This window comes from Petaurus breviceps, unplaced genomic scaffold (assembly GCF_028583685.1).
Source record: "Petaurus breviceps papuanus isolate PSGF00001 unplaced genomic scaffold, PetGlider_PUasm1.0 112, whole genome shotgun sequence".
Lineage (NCBI taxonomy): Eukaryota > Metazoa > Chordata > Mammalia > Diprotodontia > Petauridae > Petaurus > Petaurus breviceps.
In genome coordinates, this window is record NW_027185601.1 from 3,954,121 (window position 1) to 3,976,113 (window position 21,993).

General features: G+C 36.4%; 1 protein-coding gene across 2 annotated transcripts in view; it reads right to left on the reverse strand.

Annotated features, from left to right (window-relative positions):
• Window positions 1–21,993, reverse strand: part of LOC138157192 (protein disulfide-isomerase A4-like) — a 38,704-nt gene that overhangs the window by 10,849 nt on the left and 5,862 nt on the right. For both annotated transcript variants that reach the window (XM_069082769.1, XM_069082759.1), the window contains exons 2-7: window positions 13,370–13,547; window positions 8,146–8,351; window positions 6,005–6,143; window positions 4,489–4,694; window positions 4,121–4,279; window positions 1,477–1,628 (exon numbers count right to left, since the gene is read on the reverse strand). In XM_069082769.1, coding sequence (XP_068938870.1) covers window positions 1,477–1,628; window positions 4,121–4,279; window positions 4,489–4,694; window positions 6,005–6,143; window positions 8,146–8,351; window positions 13,370–13,547 — 1,040 coding nt within the window. The remainder of the gene's footprint in view (window positions 1–1,476; window positions 1,629–4,120; window positions 4,280–4,488; window positions 4,695–6,004; window positions 6,144–8,145; window positions 8,352–13,369; window positions 13,548–21,993) is intronic.

The window sequence follows — 21,993 nt, forward strand, 5'->3', positions numbered from 1 at the left end:
GTGGTACAGTGAATGTTAGAGCAACAGGCCTAGAGTCAGGAAGACCCAAATCCAAATCCAGCCTCAGACATTTACTAGCTGTGTGACCCAGGCCAAGTCACTTAACCCTGTTTGCCTCAGTTACCTCATCTGTAAAATGAGCTGGGGAAGGAAATGGCAAACCCCTCCAGTTCCTCAGCCAAGAAAACCCCAAATGGGGTCACAAAGACTCAGACACAACTAAAAATGACTGAAAAACAAAGTTTTTTTTATATATACATTATCTCACTTGAGCCTGTGAGGTAGGTACTCAGACGAATCTGTGACCTTCTTCAGAAGTTCCCTCCAACAAAGCAGATCATAACCGTCATCCTACTAAACCTCTGCCCACATCCTCCCATAATTTTACCAGAAGGAATCATGATTACACAGCTAATAAGTATCCGAAGGAGGATTCATTTGAAGCTTCAAGGTCACAATGCCACTCTAGATTTAGAAGAGATTCCTAACTTGTGTTTCATTCAAAAACAGGTAAGTCAATAGTGAGAAAAAGTTCAATTAGAAGACAATTCACTTACCTTCACCTACTGGATGATATATAGAAAGGCCTCTTAGCACACAAAATACAATGACTCTATTTGGCCTTGTGCCATTCCACCTCCATTCAAGTCTTCCTCACATGCCTAGTTACAGCAAGGAGATGACCCTGGGTTTTTAAAGGCTATTCCAGCAGACTCTGAGTAGGCTAGGTGAAGACTGGCTTCTCTCAAAGTGAAGACACTCACCGCAAGACTGGCACCAGACTTTATCTATTAGGAGATGGTAGGACTGTGAGCGACCCAAGTGGAGGGATTATCGACACTGACGTGTACAGAGAACTACCTACACGAGGAAAGTACTTTATATAGTACAGTACCGCAAAAATATGAGTTATCGCTAGCAAAGTGCAGCATGGTATTTGAGTTTTAAGCTAGGAAAAAAAATTCCTCACAGTTAAATAAAAAAAAAAACCTAAGAAATGTCACAGCAGAATGGGTGACAGAAGGCAACACTTTCCCCTACTAGTGTGAAGGGCAGGAAAAGATAATTATTAATTTTGGCTGGCTTAGCTGTAGTCTTGCCAGCTACCCTGGGGTGCCTGACACACCCTCTGGGATTTTGTCATTCCGCCAGAGGAAGCCAGAGACTCAACACGTACGCACACAATTCAGATCAATAACCTAACACCAAGTCTTCCAGTAAACAATAAAAATTAATTGATAGGCAATGTTTGTGTTTTATTAGCTCAAGCAATTCTGAAATCAAGGATATTTTTGAGTTTTGGCTTTTACTGCTGGAACACAGACTAGTAAATGTGGTTCTGATGTCATGCCAGGGAAAGAAATGTTTTAAACAGAAAAAAGCCAGACCATTAAAGTGAACTGCCCAATAATCGGTGTTTTACTCAACAATGAATGAATTTTCAATTCCATCAGATGCCTAGGAAATATCACTCACCTTAATGTCTAAAACACTGATTTTTTGTTCATACTTAGAATGAAATTTTTCTGGCTGCATCACAACCAACTTTCCAGAAGAGACTTTCAGGAATTTTGCAACTTCATTGTTGAAAGTATGGTGAAATTTGTAATCTTCCCTCATGTTGTTCGCTGGGAAATGAAGGAAGAAGGGGACAAGTAAGAATCTCTGAAATGTATTACTAAAGTCAACCAAACTATTTAGACCCTAAGTATTGGAACTTGTAAAACATAAGAGAATCTTTCCCACAAAAGAGAAACTTAAACTTAAAAAGTATTAGCTATGGGGCGGCTAGGTGGTGCAGTAAATAGAGCACCAGCCCTGGAGTTAGGAGTACCTGAGTTCAAATCCAGCCTCAGACACTTAACACAAAACTAACCACGTGACCTTGGGCGAGTCACTTAACCCCAATTGCCCTACCGCCCTCCCCCTCCAAAAAGCCAAAAAAAGAAAAAGTATTAGCTATTACCAACAATCAATGGTAAATGGAAATAAATAAGAAAGCAAGTGGATGGGAAGTAATTTACAAGCAACTTGTCCCTCTGTTATGTAAAATGAAATAAAAGCTGTATTTGATATCTGTTCTGTTGTTAAGCCTACAAATTCTGGCTTTGAGTCATCTCTCTTGTGATGGTGGGGAACCTTTTTTCAAAGCACAGTTTAGACTTCTATTCCATTCATATATATATACTTTTTATTCTAAAGAGGCCTTCCCAGTAATGAAACCCTATCATAACCTGACAGAGCCCAGACCAGGGAAGAGTAATCAGAGAAGTTCACTTTAATATGACTCTACCAGATCTCTATAAACTTGGTGGCAAATATTTGTATTAACTTAGTTCTTCCATATACAGGCTTTACAAGAAGTTAAATGGGCAGCACAGGAGGAACAAGCAGTTAAAATCCTGCCTTGGGTCCTTTCTAGCTGTGTGACTCTGGGCTAAGCATTCTCAGCCTCAGTTTCTTCATCTGTAAAATAGGGATAATAGCAGCCCGTACCCCACAAGGTTACTATGAAAATCAAATGAGATAAGAGTGCTTTGCAAAACTTGAGGCACTCTATAACTGGTAGCTCTTACACATTTTTGTAAAAAGTTAAATGGATATCTGAATTAGCAGGAAATTAAATGTACCACATCTCCAGATACCTCCAATTATTTTAATATTACTTGCTATAATCTGAGGTGCAGAGCTACCTCAAAGATCTCATCCCTGGCTGTTTGTTAACACAGATCTCCTTCACCTACACATTTATGTTGCTCTCCTCTTGACCTTCAAGTCTTTAAATAGGTACACATTTTTGGCACTTTCTGTGTTTCCTTCTGCCCAAACCTGTCCCTCTCCCCTTTAAGCACAAAGAATGGCTTCCTGGGAGTAAGCAGTATGTATCAGCTGCCACTCACAGCCCTACTTGGAACACAAATAACTCATGTATAACTCAAGTTAAACACAATTAATTATAATTGTCTATAAATTTACCTGCCAACCTATCTGTTCTTTTGTTAGCACCATGAGTCTTCTGAAAAGCAGTTTGGGATAGAAGACAGAGCTGGACTTAAAGCTGGGACCTCTTGGGTACAAATCTCACCTACACACCCTACTAGCCATATATCACCACAAGTGCATGACTTAATCCCTCAGTGGCCCCAGCACAACTAAGAATCTAAATTGGAAAAGAGGAACTGACAAAATCCTATGTCTGGATAGTTCCTTCCCCCAAATAAAAATACTGTGTTTCTTTCTTTAGATTTTTAATTACTGGTTCTTTCAGGGTTAAGATCAAATCTGATTTTCTTTTCAGGTTGTGACAAGAACCAATCTGAGTTCTAAGCATACATGAACAGAATTTTCTATCATTATTGCAAAAACAACAGTGGATGCTTAAAGGAGAGGAGAAACACTAGTCACACCTTTGTGAATTATCTCAGTTTTTTTTTAAGCATCTGAAATGTAAATCATCTCAGACTGTTTTTTTTTAAGAATCTGAAATGTACTGAAGGAATAGGAATTTAAGAGAAGGTACACTAAGAAATCCTAATCATGGGAACAGGGAAAGCAGGCCTGAAGAAGGCATTGCAGTCAGGGCATCAGTCGCAGAGCCAGGACGATTCTGGGCACACAAGGGTTAAAGAGGAAACATCAAGAGGGGGAACAAAATTGACATGGGACATCACCCTGACAAAACTGTGCTTAGGGTTCTCATTGACTTCTTATGGTGCAGTATTTTAAATCGACAACAAAAAAAGTGATAGTGATTTGATTCAAATGGGTCTGACATAATGGAAATAACAATGAATTTGGAATTATATGATCTCCGTTCAAATTCCTACCCTATGACTTTGTACCTGCTTACACTTAGAAAAGTCACTTTATTTCTGGGGACCATTTCATTATAAAAGTAGGATGGCTTCGATCATTTTCTAAGAGATCTGTATTTCTTACCTCACAGGGCTTTTGTGGGGGAAAGCATTTGTTCAAACTCAAAGGACCAGATAAAGGAATTCTAAGGTTTAAGGGGGGGAAAACATAATTAATTTGGACAAATGCCCTAGGGCAGCAAACCCCAGAGCACTATACTTGTCATTCTCTTTCTCACTCACTCATTCATGGAAACACAACTTACCAGTTTCCTGATAGAGCTGGTAAGCTTGGTCGTCAGCACTGTTGAAGATGCCAATGATAATGACATCATTTCCATCTTTCAGGAATTCCTGGACTTGTTTCACAGCCAGAATTTCTTTGGATGGAGGTTCAGACTGTTCAATCATGTAGTCCACAATACCTAGAACCAAAGAATAGGTCTAAGAAGAGTAACTCAGCTCAAACAGATCAACTATTGCTTTCCAGACTGACAGATTCAGCCTCTGTACAGGCCAATCCCTGCTTCAAGTGTATCTTAGAAGCAGGTTTTTACTCCTATTTCTCTTGCTGACAACTCCCAAATCATGGTGCTATTCCCCTCCAGCATAATCTTAGCAAAAAGGCCAATACCATATTTTTCTCGTGGGCCATTGTAATCAAAAGCTTTCCCCTTGCGAAAGATCTTCAGAGTTGGGTATCCAGTGACATCGAACCTCTTGGCCAGGTCACTTTCTTCAATGGCATCTATTTTAGCCAAGGGAATGGGTGGAGAACGCTTATTGAGTTCTTTTGCAGCTTTCTCATACTCTGGAGCAAGTTTCTTGCAGTGTCCACACCTGTCAAAAGAGAAGCATATTTTTCAAGTAAACAACAACAAGGATGTACAGAATCAGAGAATTTCAGAAGGGACTTCAGAGACACCCTATATCAGGAAAGGAATCCTCACCAAAAACCTTAAAAATTAAGCTAACTCATTGCATGAGAAAACTAATCCTTCATTCACAGCACCTATGCTGTTTAGGATTTATCCTGACTGCTACCCTTAAAGTCAAACTGAATTAAACATTCAGCACTGCATTGTTAAGGCAGGTGGGAAAATGAAGATAATTTGTATTTCTTTAACATGTGAAGTTCTGACTGTTTTCCCAAAGAGAAGATCTGACTCCTTTACCTAGCAATTCAGATCAATGCATCAAGACCTAATTATTCAAGGAAATAATGGATACTGAATTTATCTTAATCAACTACAATTAAGAATAGGCATTTTTTTGCTCTTACACATATTGGTTGTGTGATCCTGGAAGTCACTGAACCTAGTCTGTACCTAAAGTAACTGAGTCTCTAGAGATTATCCATTCATCTTTACAGCTGCCCAGCTGCATCAAAAGAAACTTCCTCATCAAGATCTTCCTAGTCCAATGAAATCATGAATCTGGTCCAAAAAAAAAATTTACTGGTCATCAGAGATGCCTGATGTACCTATATTTAAGGCTGCTGTATATAATCATGTTGCTTTATATATAAGAATTAATTCATGATAAAAACATTACCAATTGATTAGTTGAAGACATTCTGAATTAGCAGAAAACCTTACAGAGTTTTTTTTTTTAAACAAAAGATAAGTTTCATTAGTTTCTATTGCGTACATTAAGCAATGCTTGTTGCCTAGAAGAGGTCATGACCAGAAGATTTATTCCTCAAATCAGTGGGGTAGCAAAATGTTTGCATGCAAATAGGCATTAATTCTCTGAAGTACTTAAAACATTCTCTGGTTATCTGGTTTATAATATTAATTTATACTATCAATAAGAATTTTCAAAGGAGAGAGCCTACTATATTAAAAAAAGAAAGATTACAATTAACTCCAAACTTAAATTTATTCTAAGACTTAGCTGATGCTCACCATTCCTACACCAACTTTACAATAACCACCTCCTCCGATTTTTACCAATATTTATACTGCTTTGTTCATTTATTTTTTTTCCTCATTATTGTGCATCTTCTTTTCCCAATGAATCTGTGAGCTACACTTTCTTTCAGAACTTCATCCCCACTGTATCTAACTCGGGTCTAGGCAAGGTGAGGGTACTTAATAATTATTTAACAGCAAACCAGTCCCAAGTTACCAAGGTGATGTTCATCTTACCAAGGAGCATAGAACTCCACCAAGATGATATCTGCATCATTCACTACTTCATCGAAGTTATCTTTAGTAAGCACCAGGGTGACTTCAGGTGGAGGAGTCCAGCTGGGTTGAGAAACCTCTTTGACTTTAGCAACAATGTCTGAAAGAATCCAGATGAGAATGATTAAATTTCTCAGTTACTTTCTTTGACACCACTGAAGAATCCCTTTGAGGAGAATAAATAGGTTCCATGTCACAGGAGTCTTAGAACCTTCTGAAAAGGACCAAAAAATGGGACTAGGAGATGGCAAACCTAAGGCCAGATATAACAGAAATATCTGCCTTAGAAAATGGCTATGTGAGGGGGCCAAAGGAATGAGACAAATCCCTTCTCAATGTGTTGTCTTTAAATTCCCTGGCTTTGTACTGCTTCCACTACTGACTACTTTTCCTACCCTCAGCCTCAGATCTGACTACTAACTTCCACACCTTATTTACTTTAGCCAATCAAAGCTTTTAGCCAAGAGCTTCATGTCCCTTGGGTTCTGTTAATTGCCCCTAAATGACCCTTAAATCACCTGTTTACATGGCCCCAGGAGGAATTTAACCACATTCCCTTAGGCCCAGAGATATCATACAGCCATATTTCTTAAATCTTTTTTTCTTCACATTTCTCATACGGACTTTTTAAATGGATGATTATACAACAAAGAACCAGGAAATCTGGTTCTGCTTCTGATAAGCTCCCTCCCAAGTTTGATGCCATGTGGCATAAAGGAATATATAAATGAAAGTCTGGACTTCCACACAGCTGTTTCAAGGAATACATTGTCTTATTCTTTGAGATGTGACTAGATGGGTGACCTAACAGATAATGTAGGACTTGGAATAAGGAAGATTAATTCAAATCCTACTTTGGACATTTATTTAACTTCTCTATCAGACTCAGTTTGCTCAACTTGTAAAAAGGGAATAACAGTACTTACTTTTCAGGGCTGTTGTGGGGACCAAATGAATTAAAGTATGTAAAGCACTTTGTAAACTTAAAGACTGATAAATATTAGCTATTATTATTACACATACTGGTGGACACAACCTCAATTCTACCTCCTTGTGTAAGGAGAGAGATGCCACAATTTTGGCCCACATCAGTTCTTAGGCTGAGGGGTTCCACTCACTATTCATCTTCTAGGCTTCAGTTTTCACAAATCCAAAAGATGAAAAAAGAGTAAGAATGAATCTAAAGATCTGAATTCCAGTCCCAAATGTGAATAGGTCAGTGGCCTCAGCCACTTTAGAAAATTATGAGGGAAACATTTTGTATACTTTATAGCTGAGGTGTCAAACTCTTCCCAGAAAAACTGCCTTGTGAAGCCCAGAAAAACTGCCTTGTGAAGCTCAAACAGATTAAAATAAAAGTGTGAAATGTTTAACAGAATAAACAAAAACATAGGTACTGTTTTATATAACTTTTACAATAGTTTTATTACAATGTTTTTTTTACAACTTTACACAATTAAAAAAATAAGTTAATTTGTGGTTTTCTTTCTTTCTTTCTTTTTAAGGGCAATTGGGGTTGTGACCTGCCTGAAGTCACACAGCTAGTAAATGTGTCAAGTGTCTGAGGCTGGATCTGAACTCAGGTCCTCCTGACTCCAGGGCCAGTGCTCTATTCACTGCCTAGCTGCCCCAATTTGTGGTTTTCTAAGTCAATATGCAGCCATTAGGGATCTGTTTGCTTTTGACTACATTGCTTTAAAAGCACTATACAAACTTGGGTTATTAAAAAAGAGAAACAAAGATTCCTAAGATAACATATAGTTCTAGGTCAACTAAAAGACCCTTGAAAGGGAAGGGGGAGGGGGTGGCTAGGCGGCACAGTGAATAGAGCACCAGCCCTGGAGTCGGGAGGACCTGAGTTCAAATTCAGCCTCAGACACTTAACACTTACTAGCCTTGTGACCTTGGGCAAGTCACTTAACCCCAACTGCCCTTCCTTCCCCCCTCAAAAAAAAAAAAAAAAGAGAGAGAGAGAAGGGGCAGCCTGTGGCTCTAGATCCCTAAAATGGCTTCTCTCTAGCACTCAGCCAAACATCTCAGAGCACCCATCTATGAGCAAGGTCACGGACTTAGGCTCTAAGCAAACCAAATGAGCAGCTTACCATCTTCTGTTCTTGGGCCATCATAGTCCACTGCCTGCCCCTTCTTCAGGATTTTGATGGTGGGATAGCCTCCCACATCATACCGGCTTGCTAATGTAGATGCTGCTGTTGCATCAATTTTGGCAACAGGGATAGGAGGGTCATTTTCTTGAAGGGTCTTAGCTATTTTTTCATATACTGGAGCAAACTGCTTACAGTGACCGCACCTGGGAGATAAGATTTGGGGGGAATGAAAAAAAATATATAAATTTAAAGATTTCATCAAATAAAAAAACCTACAAAAGTAAGATCTTTAATACTATAATTGCAATTAAGTCAGGAATCTCAACTCTTTTTTGATTCACAAACTGGGCAAGAAGGATTTTCAAGGTTGCAGAAGTTCTTTCTGTGTGACCCTGAGAGAAAATTAACTGAACTATAAAAGCAGTTTAAAAAAAATACAGGAAAGAAGGGAGAGGAACACAGTTTGAACGCATGGTAGTCTCCTTCCCCAGTGCTTCCCAAGCAGGAGGTTCAGAAGGCGTAAGGAAGAAAATGGATTAGATGGTCCCTACGCTAGCCAACAGTTTTCACTGTTTATTGACTGAACAGTCAAGAATATTTAACAAGGGGGCAGCTAGATGGCTCAGTGAATAGAGCACCAGCCCTGGAGTCAGGAGGACCTGAGTTCAAATCTAGCCTCAGACACTTAACACAAAAACTAGCTGTGTGACCTTGAGCAAGTCACTTAACCCCAACTGCCCTACCTTCCCCCCTCCAAAAAAAAGAAAAAAAGGAATATTTAACAAGTCCCTTCTGTGGAGACACCACCATATTAGGAATTTTGAGATATTAAGTTTAGAGCAAATAATGTCTCTGTTCTCATAGAGCAACCTTTTTTTTAAGGTTGTGGGCCCCTTGGCTTGTCTGGCGAAACTTACGCACGCCAACTCAGAATAATGTTTTTCTATGCATAAAAACAAGTACACTGGACTAAAAAGGACAGCAATTATGTTCAAATAGCTATCAAAATATTAAAAAAAACAAGTTCATGGACTACAGATTAAAAACCTGTCAAAGAATTTAAGACATGGTAAAGGTTAACATCTCAACAGTTAACTAAACATACAATACTACATAAGTATTATAGAATAGCAAAATTAAATTTATGTGAAGTCTAGGGGATAAAAGAGGCTTTGGGCCTGTAGTTTTAACCAAGTCTGTGGATAGATTTCACACTGCAAAGAGGGGGAAGGAAGAGTACAATCAACTTGAATGGAAAAATATTCTAATAACTGCACTTCAATATAACTTCACCTCTACAGAACCTATACAAGGTATCACTGCTTGCCAGGTTCTACCAGAACTCTCTTCCTTTCCAAAAGGACCAAGAACATTTAAAAAAATTAAATTATGTTGAATGTATCCTAATAAAATCTAACTCATCTAAAACATACCATTAAATACAGGGTTAGTAAGCAAAAGAAGCAGTGATCACAAAGTGCCAGTGTGGCTTCATCAATAATAAATCTCATTTTCTTTTGTGATAGGGTTACACTACATCGGCAGGTCAAGTAAAGGCTATATTGCTTATCTAGATTTTGATAAAGAATTTGACAAAGTTTCTTATGTTAAGTCTTATGAAAAAGATGAGTTTTAGGTTAAATCATCAGATGCCAAGAATTTGGAATGATATTCACCTTTCTATTAGTAGGTTCTCTTGGATTTTGTTATTATACAGAAATATTCTTAATTTTTGATGGTTTATTTTGTAGCCTGCAATTCAGCTGAATCTATTCTCAATTAGCATCTTTGCTTATTCCCTAGAATTTTCTTTTACATTACATTACAGCATCAGCAAATTTTATTGCCTCTTTATCTTTACTTAAATTTCTTTCTCATCTTATTTGCTATTGCTAGCATTTCTAGAACTATATCAAATAACAGTGGCAGAGTGAGCACACTTGCTTTATCCCCATTTTTATTGGGAAAGACTCTAAAGCAATATGCATATGATACTTACTTTTTGGTTTTAGCTAAAGCAAAGGGTAAACATTAATTTTTTTGATGTCAACCAGCAAGTTGACCTCTAATGAAATATCTTAAAGTTCTATGCTTTTGGCCCTGTGCTGCTAATATTTTTATTGATGACTTGGATAAAGGAAAAGTTGGCAAGCTTATCAAACATCCCAATGACACAAAGCTGAGAAAAGGACAGCTACACACTGGATGACAGCTGACAAGTTAGAACCCTGAACCAAATCTAATAAGATGAAATGCAATAGGGACATATGTAATGTCTTACTAAGATTTTTAAAAGAAATCAACTTCGGGGGGCAGCTAGGTGGCACAGTGAATAGAGCCCTGGCCCTGGAGTCAGGAGGACCCGAGTTCAAATCCGGCCTCAGACACTTGACACACTCACTAGCTGTGTGACCTTGGGCAAGTCATTTAACCCCAATTACCTTGCCTTCCCCCCTCCAAAAATTTAAAATAAATAAATAAACTAGCCGTGTGACCTTAGGCAAGTTGCTTAACCCCAATTGCCCTCCAAAAAGCGCAAAAAAAAAAAAAAGAAAGAAATCAACTTCATAAATATAAAAGAAAGGACTAATGTGCACATGGGTGTTTTATATGGGACAACTTTCAAGTCATGTGTTTTGAATTGGAAATAGCTTCTTGATTAAAGATCTGAGAGTTTTACTGGCCTGTGAGATCAATGAGCTGTAGTGAAATAAGAACTAAGAAGGCTAAGGAAATCTTGGGTTGCATTAAGCAAGGGATCATATCCATGACTAGGGAAGAGCTGTTCCACTATATGCCATCCTAGACCTGTAGAGCAGGAATCAAACACTGCAGGCTGAACCAGATTAAAATAGAATTGGGAAATATTTAACTCAATAAATAAAAATACAATAAATAATACTATGTGATTTTCTAAATCAATATGTGGGCCCTCATCTGGTGACCTCCATACCACCGACCTAGAGGACAGTACTCAGTTCTGAATGTCACACTTTAGGGATGGCAACAAGTTGGAGAGTATCCAGAGGAGGGTGACTAGACAGGATTTGTCCTATGAAAGTCATATGAAGGCACTAGGGGGATTTAGCCTGGAAAAGAAAAATCTCAAATAGGGCTGGAGGACATGGTATGTGTCTTCCAAGTGTCTGAAGGACTGTCATGTAGAAAAACTTCTATTGCCTGGCTTCAGAAGGCAAAGATAGGATCCACGGGTGAAAGCGGCAGAGGCACAAAGTAGATCTGAGGGACTCTCAGAAATTACCCCCTCACTCAGTCATAGGCTCAACTAGACACCCTCTAAGGTCCCTTCCAGCTTTGATATGCCTTGATTTCCACTTTAGAGGAGAAATATTTTTATCTGTAGGGTAAATTATTAGAAAATGTATAGATTGGATTAGACAAAATAAAAGGATTATGCATGACAAAAAGCGATATTTCCAAAATAAAAAGGGAGATCTAGATGGAAATTATGTGTAATTAAAGACTTGACATTCAGTATCTATATGGAACTGACAGAAATTCAAGGGCAATATTTATTTTCCAAAGTAGAAATGGCCTTGAATACATTTCCAAGAAAAAATGAAATTTTTGATAACCACCTAGAAAAAGTTAATTAATCTTGTTAACAATGAACTGACTACTGGGACTAAATATTTTAAGGCTACTAAAGGGGAAAAGGCTCTACATATATGAAAAAAACCACATGCATGACTAGGAACTGGGAAGTGGCAGAATAAATTATAGTGTGGAAATATTGTTGTGTTATAAGACGACCAATGCTTAATAGGAATGTATATGTAGAGCCTATATAGGATTGCAAGTTGTCTTCGAAAGAGGGAGGGGAGAGGGAGAAAATTTAAAACTTATGGAAGTGAATGCTGAAAACTAAAAATAAATTAGCTTATTTTTTAAAAAAGACAACCCGGGCGAAGAATACAGATACTAATGCTTAAAGTCTTTCTCATACACCTATCTCTTTGTCCTTTTAATTTTCTCTCTAGAAAAAATCTCATCCTTTCAATTTCCAGTCTGGTTCATAGCTTTCTTACTTCACACCTAAATTGTCATAATGACCTACTTCAGTCTCCAGCACCTTCCTTCTTCAATCCATTGTTTACATGGATTTGAACTACTCTGCTGAAAAAACTTTCAGTGACCTCTCAGTGCCCAGTGAATAAAATGTATGTCCTAATTTAGTCTGGCATTTACAATCCAGCTTCACCTTATATTTCCAGGTTTATTTCTGTTTTACTCCCTAAGTAACAAGTATTTACTTACTCCTCCCCACTAACTACACACCCAATTTAAGGGCAAAAAGAAGGGGGAAAATCCCCTTCTAATAAATGTATAGTTAAGAAAAACAAACTCCCATATTGCCCATGTCCAAAAATGCACATCTTATTCTGCATCTGAAATCTATTACTTCTCTGTCAGGAGGTAATTAATACATGGTTCATCCTAAGTCCTCTTTTCCAGGCTTATTCTACATGTCTTTCTCATTAATGCTCCAGCTAAACTGCTCTGATTCCCTGATCTAGTCCTATCCTCAGGCATCTTAGAATAGGCTTCCCAACATCTTTTTCTATTAAAATCTATTCCAAGCTCTAACTTACATGGCCCTTCTTCCACAAAGCTTTCTCCAATTCCCTGCTCTTCCAAACTAGAGATTTTATTTCCTTTTGATATATCAGTCATGCGCGTTAGGTGGTGTCTATGAAGCTGCTTTTAATTTATATTAGACTTATTAGTCTATATCTCTACTCCTAACAGACTTTAAACTCCTTGAGTGCAGGGATGATGTCATTGTTCACCTTTGTATTCACAGCACCGAGCTCCATGAAAAGCACAGCATAAAATTAAAATATTTTAAAATGTTGGTTAAATAAAAATGTTCACACTTTCCTCCAAAGGGCTCAAGAGACCTTGGTAAGTCTGAAAAGAAACATAAGGTCTGAAGTCAATAAGTATGGACAATGGACAGAAGAAACTTGTTAGAGCTAGCAGAATTAAAAATAAATACTATAATGAAGTGATCTATAGCCTTCCAGAGACATAAAATGCAACCTAAGATACTTAAGAAATGATATTCATGAGTTGTTAAGATTAAAAAATTCACAGCTCTTTAGCCAATGTGATGACCCTCCAAAACTGGGTAGGTGTATCCTTGGACAACAGGCTACAGTATATACAGTATACTCATGTAATGCCAAAGTATACTAACCACGGAGCATAGAATTCCAGCAATACAGTGTCTTTGTCAGCCACAAAGGTGTCAAAGTTGTCGTCATTCAGGACTAGGACCCCATTGTCTTCTTTCACTTCAGAATCATCTTCATCTTCATCATAATCTTCCTCTTCCTCCTCTTCTTCATCAATGGCATCATCTTTAATAAAAGAACCTAGAAAATAAAACCGCATACATTTTAGGAAAATTACCTAATATATTACAAATTTAAAGATTAGCAATTTTAAAGAGTCACTAGTCACTAGTCTAACAGATTCTAAGGAAAAACAACAAGAGAACCAAAAAAAAAAATCATTTTTATTAAGTGTATATACTATGTTTCAATTTCAGGAGAATCTGAAAAAAGAAGGCAACACCAAGCATTTAATCTCTGCTTTTTAATCCAGGCATTTTTTTTTTTGCTTTTTGGAGAGCAATTGGGGTTAAGTGACTTGCCCAAAGCCACACGGCTAGTGTGTCAAGTGTCTGAGGCCACATTTGAACTCAGGTCCTCCTGACTCCAGGGCTGGTGCTCTATTCACAGCGCCACCTTGCTGCCCCTCAGGCATTTTTTTTTTAAATTTAAGAAACTGGATTTTGTTTCTCATAACAAGTGGAAAAAAGAGATTTACAAATCTTTAAGGGAAAACTTTGAGCTCAGATGTAGACTTTTTCACTCAAAGAAGCATGCCTAAATTTGGTACCTCAGTGATCTTTATAGTCTTGATCATTAATCTGCAAAGCCAATTAATTTCGGTGGCCACTGCAGGCCCACATGCCTTCACTTTTGTTCTATCAGCAAATAATGTTTTTTTTTTTTTCTGAGAGAATTAGTAACACTATTGAAGGAGTGGAAGGTACATGGGTGCAGGAATCAGAAAAACCTGGTTTTTACCTAACTATGGACTCAGCATATCCAGCCATGCCCTTGGGAAAGTTACTTAACCTTAGGCTCAGGTTCCTCAGCGTCAAATAGGGATAACACCCATTGCCCAGTTTAACAGAGTTAGGAGGCTCACCCACGTCTTCTTGGCTTCAAGGTCTGCTTTCTAGACACTTCATCATACTATATACCCCCTTCCCTTGAAAAATATTAATGAAAGTGCATTCTCTTTTTGTTATAACAAAAGGGTATACAAAGGACAAAAATTCTGATTTGCTTTAAATTAACTGGGCTACATAAGCATGAGGAACCCTAAAAAGTAAGAGCATTACCAGGTTAGTTAAAAGCCACATAAAGAAGTCAGAGGTATTAGAAGAATTAAAGGAGATATCCCTGTTAATATCTGCCACAAGAGTGTTTGGGAAGATAAGATTTTGTTTCTGTGAGTTTCATCCTATTAGGAGCCACACATTCCTTCCAAAATTATCAGTGGACTTCACAGAACCTCTGGGCCAGAATGTGCCATTAACTGTCAGAAGAAACAGTTTTTCAACTTATGAAGTGTTATTTAAAATAAATGCATTGACTATTTGTGCTCAGGCAAAATGCAAAAATATAGAGCAAACAAGAGGCTGAGAAAGTAGAACATTAGGTATTATTCTTAAATGGACCCATCCTTCCAAATACACCTTAGGCTCCACAGACAAATGAAACCAGGTTGAATTTACACTGTTATAAATTAAACTTGACAACGTTTAGTTTTTTGGTTGTTTTGGTTTTTTGTTTTTAACAGGAATACTCTGAAGAGCAAAGAATACCACATGCAGTACCAAAGAGCAACATGTTCTCAAATCAAGTGTCTTATTTCTGTATTCCGAAATCCAATACAAACTTCAAACGATACACCTTTGGAGCACACTGGGGAAAACTAACTTAAGAGACACCAACGCAGACTGGCCTAAAGAGATGGACACCACACTGGCCAGAAGACCTGGCTTTAAGTCTCACCTTTGATACACATTCCCTTTATGGTCCTGGGCAAGTCACTCAACCTCTCAATGTCCCTGACAATTCTCAAGGACAGAGAGTACAGAGGTGACAATCTACACTGGCAGAGGAAGCTTTCTTATTAGGAGTCAATAAATTCACACACAAAAAAGAAAATAATAGCAAAATCTGTGTAAGTACACAGAGAAAAAAACTAGAAACTGACAGAACATATATTAATATGTCAAAATTTACTTAAAGTCATCTTTATTAAAAAAAGCAAATTATAAGTTTATATGTGATTTTATTCACATACAAAATATTAACATTCACTTAGTAAATCTAGGCAAGACACTTGAGATCTTCACCACCTTCTTTAGTAAAACGTGGATAATCATAGTACATGTGTCACAGAGCTGTATTCTGTGACTGCTTTATCTACAGGAGAATGGATTTGGATTTTATATTTCTGTTAACTGTCAATACAGGAAAGCTTGAAACTGCACAATGGTTTTTGGGACACCCTGTATCTCTGGAAGACCAGATCCTTATCAAAGATTCTGACAAGATTCCCAGAGGACTAGATATCTTCTTATCTTATAAGGCTGCATTAATCTTATTCATGCAAAAGCTTTATGGTTTTGTGCAATCAAAATTATTTATCTTGTTCAATCATTGTCATTCCCGGATGGATTAAAAATCTGCCCTCAAGATGTTGTCAAAGGTTAACAAATGATTTGGTTCTTTTCAGGTCCTGAATTTGTTTTTAAATAAACGGTAAGAACTTTAGCATTCTAGTCACACATACATTTTGAATTTTGGTATATGGCCTAAATTATTGGTCTAAACCTAACTTCTGCCAGATTATTTTCCAGTGTTCCCAGAAATTGTCTATGGACATTGAGTACTTTCCTGTGAAATCCACATTTTTGTTTATTGAACCTGAGCTTTAAAATTCAATTATTTTGGATTCCTCCTTGTCTGTTCTACTGATCCAGTTTTTTTTTAATCAGTACCAAATGACTTTGATGACTGTTTTATACTACAATTTGAAATCTAGAAGTGCCATTTCCTCCCTTCATTTATAAGCCACATACAGAAGTCAGAGTTATCAAAAGAATTAAAGGCGATATCCTTGCTAATATCTGCCACAAGAATGTTTGGGAAGATAAGATTTCATTTCTGCGAGTTTCATCCTATGAGGAGCCACACATTTCCTTCCAAAATTATCGGTGGACTTCACAGAACCTCGGGGCCAGAATGTGACATAACTGTCAGAAGGAACAGTTTTTCAACTTATGAAAGTGTTATTTAAAATAAATTCACTGACTATCTGTGCTTAATAACTCTTTCCCTTGATATCTTAGATTTTTTTTCCTTCAAATGAATTTTTTTATAATTTTGTATAGCTTTATAAGGTATCACCTTGATTTGACTGGCACAGCACTAAACCTGTAAAATTAATTTCATTAGCATTGTCGTTTTTATTTAAGTAGCAGAGCCCAGCTGTGAGGACTAAATATTTCTCCAGTTATTCAAGTTGCTCTTTATTTCCTTAAAGAAGGCTTTGTAACTGCATCCAACTGCATCCATGCAGGTTATTATGAGTGCTTTGGTAGGCTGACTTCCAGATATTTCATGCATTTTACAAGTTACTCTTGCTATTACAGAGTCCTTGATTTTGTTATTCCAACTTTAGAATCATTCTGGACTCCCTCCTCTATCTCACCCCACATAGCCAATTACAGTCACTGACACTTCAACCTTCACACAACATCCCTCCACTCACACAACTACAACCTTAGTTCATACCTCTTGCTTAGAAAATTACAAGGATCCTGATAGGTAAGATCTCCCTGCCTCAAGTCTTTTCTTGCTCCAGTCCAGCCTACATGCTTGCTACCAAAGAAATGTTCTTTAAGCAATGATCAAATCATGTCATTAGTCTATTCAAACTCTACCAGGCTCCAAACACTTCTAGGATACAACAAAAACTTCTCTTTATTTTTTAAAGCCCTACACAGCCTAGCCCAAACTTATCTTTCCAGTCAAAATGGATTTATTTCTATTCACTACACAGGGCAGTCTATTTCCTGCCTCTGTTCCTCTGTACCAGCTGCCCCACATTCCTGGGTCACATTCTCTTGTTTATCTCTTTGAGGCCTAGGGTCCCTCATTTCAGGCACCAATCTTATGTAGAAAGCCCTTCCTAGATCCTTCTGACTGCTGGTGCCCTCCTGCCCAAATTACTTTCTAGTTATCTGTGTTTATGCATTTTATAATACTATACTATATGTGTGTATATATGTACTCATCTCCCCTATTAGAATGGAAACTCCTCCAAAGTAAGAAGTTTTTCTGTGTGCATTTAGTATCTCCCTCCCCCCACTTAGCACAGTGCTGAGTATAGGCAATTAATACTTGCTGATCAATATAGAAATGCTGTAGATTTTTATGATTTTGTAGTGAGAAACAAATGAGAACATTGAAAAGAAAAACTATAATAATGGGTAGCATTTTTTTTTTTTGCCTTTTCAATGGGGGAAGGAAGAGAATTTGAAACTAAAAATTAAAAAAATTTTAAAATAAAATTTAAAAACCATAGAAATGGATTATTCTTTGTTTCTGTTGAAATAATGAATTCCAAAAAGAAAAAAAGTAGTCATTTGCCAATCAGAGGAGCCCTTCTAATACATCTATTAACATAATTCTAGTTTCCTCACCCATGAGGATTAAATTATATGATCTCTAATATCCTGAGAATTGGGCAGCTAGGTGGCACAATGAATAATACAGTATTGAACTTGGAGTTGGGAAGAACTGAATTCAAATATGTATTAGCTGTAAGATCTTGAATGTCTTATTACTTCTTTCTACTTCAGTTTCCTCATCTGTGAAATGGGAATAACAGTACCTAACCCCCAGGGTTGTAGTGAGGATCAAATGAGATAATATGTGTAAAAAGCTCCTTGAAAACCTTAAAGCACTATATAAATGTCTGCTACAATTATTCATTTAAGAATGAATTCACACCAAAACGAATGCAGCTAAAACGAGAAGGGAAACAATTGAGGGGAGGGAATCTTTGCAGCAAGTTTCTCTATTAAAAGATCTTATTTCCTACATATAAAGAATTAATTCAGATTTATAAGAATAAGAACCATTCTCCAACTGATAAATGGTCAAAGGATATGATCGGATGATTTTCAAAAGGAAGAGATCCAAGTTATGAAAAGCCATATTAAAAATACTCCAAATCCCTAATAATGAAAGAAACACAAATTAAAGCAACTCTTGAGTTTCTACTTCACAACCAACAGACTGACAAAGCTGACAAAAAAAGAAAATTACAAATGCTGAAGGGACTTCAGGAAAACAGACACATGGATGCACTGATGGACTTAACTATTCTAACAATTACCCGCTCTGGAATGCAATTTAGAACTAGGTCCATAAAAAGTCACTAAACTGGGTGACCTTTGGAGTCAATGATCCCACTCATTAGAAGAAGTCAAAGAGAGAAAAGCACCCATATATGTACAAAAATATTTATAAGCAGCTCTTTTTGTAGTGCCAAAGAATTGGAAACTAAAGTACTGCCCATAAAATATAGGGTGTGGATGAACAAATAATGGGACATAAATGTAATGCAATATCATCATGCCATTAGAAAAGATGAAAGAGATTATTTCAGGGAAATCTGGGAAAATCTGTATCAATGGATACTGAGTGAAGTAAGCAGAATCACAATATATCCAACACTACAAAAATTCTCAAAGACTTTGGAAAAGAATTAAGAAAGATGTGAACTTTAAAAGACACTAAATTCTGAATTCCAATCAACACAATGACTGAACAAGGTTCCATCTTACCAATGAAGTATGTTGCTTCACCTCCCCAAATGAAAGGCAATGGATACAAGATGCAGAATGACACATGGATTTTTGAATTAAGAATATGGAAATTTGTTACTAGGATTTTGTCTTTTTTCCTTTTTTGAGGGAGGATGAAGTGAGAAAATAAGGACTTGTTAAGTGGGGAAAAATTTAATTTGGGGTCCATCTGAGAAGTGGGGGAAAAAAAGAGAAGGGGTGGAGCCAAGATGGCAAAGAGAAAAGCAGAAATATTAAACGCATCTTTTTCAGATGATGCAATAAAAGTTATATGTAATAAAGGGCGATGGAAACATGGACTAAAAATTAATTGGAAACTATACAATCTAATCCTAAAAAATGAGTGGGTCAAAACAACAAATCATTGAAACAATTAATTTCATCAAAGAGAATGACAATAATGAGACAATATACCAAAATTTATGACATGTAGCCAAAATGGTACTTAGGGGAAATTTTATATGTCTAAATGCTTACATTAATTAAACAGAGAAAAACAAATCAATGAACTGGGCATGTAATTGAAAAAGATAGAAAAAGAACATATTAAAAATCCCCAATTAAACACCAAATTAGAAATTCTGAAAATCAAAGGAGAGATTAATAAAATTTAAAGTAAGAAAACTATTGAACTAATAAATAAAACTAAGAGCTGGTTTTATGAAAAAATAAAATAAACCTTTGGTTAATTTGATTTAAAAAAAAGAAGAAAACCAAATTACCAGTATAAAATTAAGGGTAAATAAGGGTAAAGTCACCACAAATGAAGAGGAAATTAAAGCAATAATTAGGAGCTATTTTGCCCAACAGTGTGCCAATTAATTTGACAATCTAAGCAAAATAAATATTTACAAAAATATAAACTGCCCAAATTAGAAGAAGAGGAGATAAAATACTTAAATGACCCTATTAAAAAAAAAAAAAGAGGAACTAAACAAGCCATCAATGAACACCCTAAGAAAAACTCTCCAGGGTCAGATGGATTAAAAAGTGAATTCTACCAAATATTTAAAGAACAATTAATTGTAATACTCCATAAACTATGAAGGAGTCCTACCAAATTCCTTTTATGTCACAAATATGGTACTGATACCTAAATCAGAAAGAGCCAAAACAGAAAAAGAAAATTATAGCCCAATTTCTCTAATTAATACTGATGCAAAAATTTTAAGCAAAATATTAGTGTAAGATTACAGCAATTTATCACCAAGATAATAAACTATGACCAGGTGGGATTTATACCAGGAATGCAGGGTTGGCTTAATATTAGGAAACTATTAGCATAATTCATCATATTAATAACAAAACCAACAGAAATTATGATTATCTCAACAGATGCAGAAAAAGCTTTTAACAAAATACATATCCATTCCTATTAAGAACACTAGAGAGACTAAGAATAAATGGAACTTTCTTTAAAATTATAAGTAGTATCTATCTAAAACCATCTGTATGCATTATCTGTAATGGGCATAAGATAAAAGTATTTCCAATAAGATCAGCGTGAAACAAGGATGCCCATTATCACCATTATTCAATACTGTTCTAAAAATGTTAGCTTTAGGGCGGCCAGGTAGCACAGCTAATAAGAGCAGCGGCTCCAGTGTTGAGAAGACCTGGAGATCGAATCCCGGGCTCAGACACTTAGCACCCACCCAGAAACACCTGGCCGTGTAACCTTGAGCAAGTTACTTAACCCTGATTGCTTAAAAAAAAAAAAAAAAGGAAATTGACAGAATTAGACTAGGCAGTGGGGAAACAAAACTACCTCTTTGCAAATGAAATGATAGAGAATCCTAGAGCATCAACTAACAAAACTACTTTAAAATAATTAACATAAAATAAACTCATATAAATAATCAGCAATTCTAACAAACCAACAAAGCCCAACAGAAAGAAATAGGAAAATTCCATCTAAAATAACTGTAGACAATATAAAATATTTGGAAGTCTACTTTCCAAGACAAATCCAGGAAATACATAAACACAATTACAAAACATTTCACTATATGTGTGAAGTCAAATCTAAACAACTGGAAAAATATCAACTGCTCATGGGTATGCCAAGTTAACGTAATAAAAATGACAATTCTACCTAAATTAATTTACTTATTCAATGCCATACCAAACTACCAAAAATTTATTTTACAGAGTTAGAAAAATAAGAAAATTTATCTCGAAGAACAAAAGGTCAAGAATATCAAAGGAATTAATTTTTTTTTAAATGCAAAGGAAGGTAAACCTGGATGTACCAGACCTAAAACTATATTATAAAGCAGCAATCATCAAAAACTATTTGGTACTGGCTAAGAAATAGAGAGGTGGATCAGTGGAACAGATTAGGTAAACAAGACACAGCAGTACATGAATATAGTAATCTGTTTGACAAATCCAAAGATTCAAGCTTCTGGGATAAAAACTCATTATTTTACAAAAACTGCTGGGAAAACTGGAAACTAGTATGGAAGAAACTAAGCACAGATCATACATCAGCACATACCAAGATAAGGTCAAAATGGGTACCTGATTTAGACATAAAGGATGATACCATAAGCAAATTAGGAGAACAAGGAATAGTTTACCTATTAGATCTATGGAGAAGAGAAGAATTTATGACCAAACAAGAGATAGTGAACATCATGAAATGCAAAATGGTTAATTTTGATTACATTAAATTAAAAGGTTTTCGCACAAACAAAACCAATGCAACCAAGATTAGAAGAAAAGCAGAAAGATGGGAAATAATTTTTTAACACTGTTTCTGATAAAGGTCTCATTTCTCAAATATAGAGAGAATAGAGCCAAGTTTCTAAGACTTACAAGTCATTTCCCAACTGATAATGGTCAAAGGATATGAA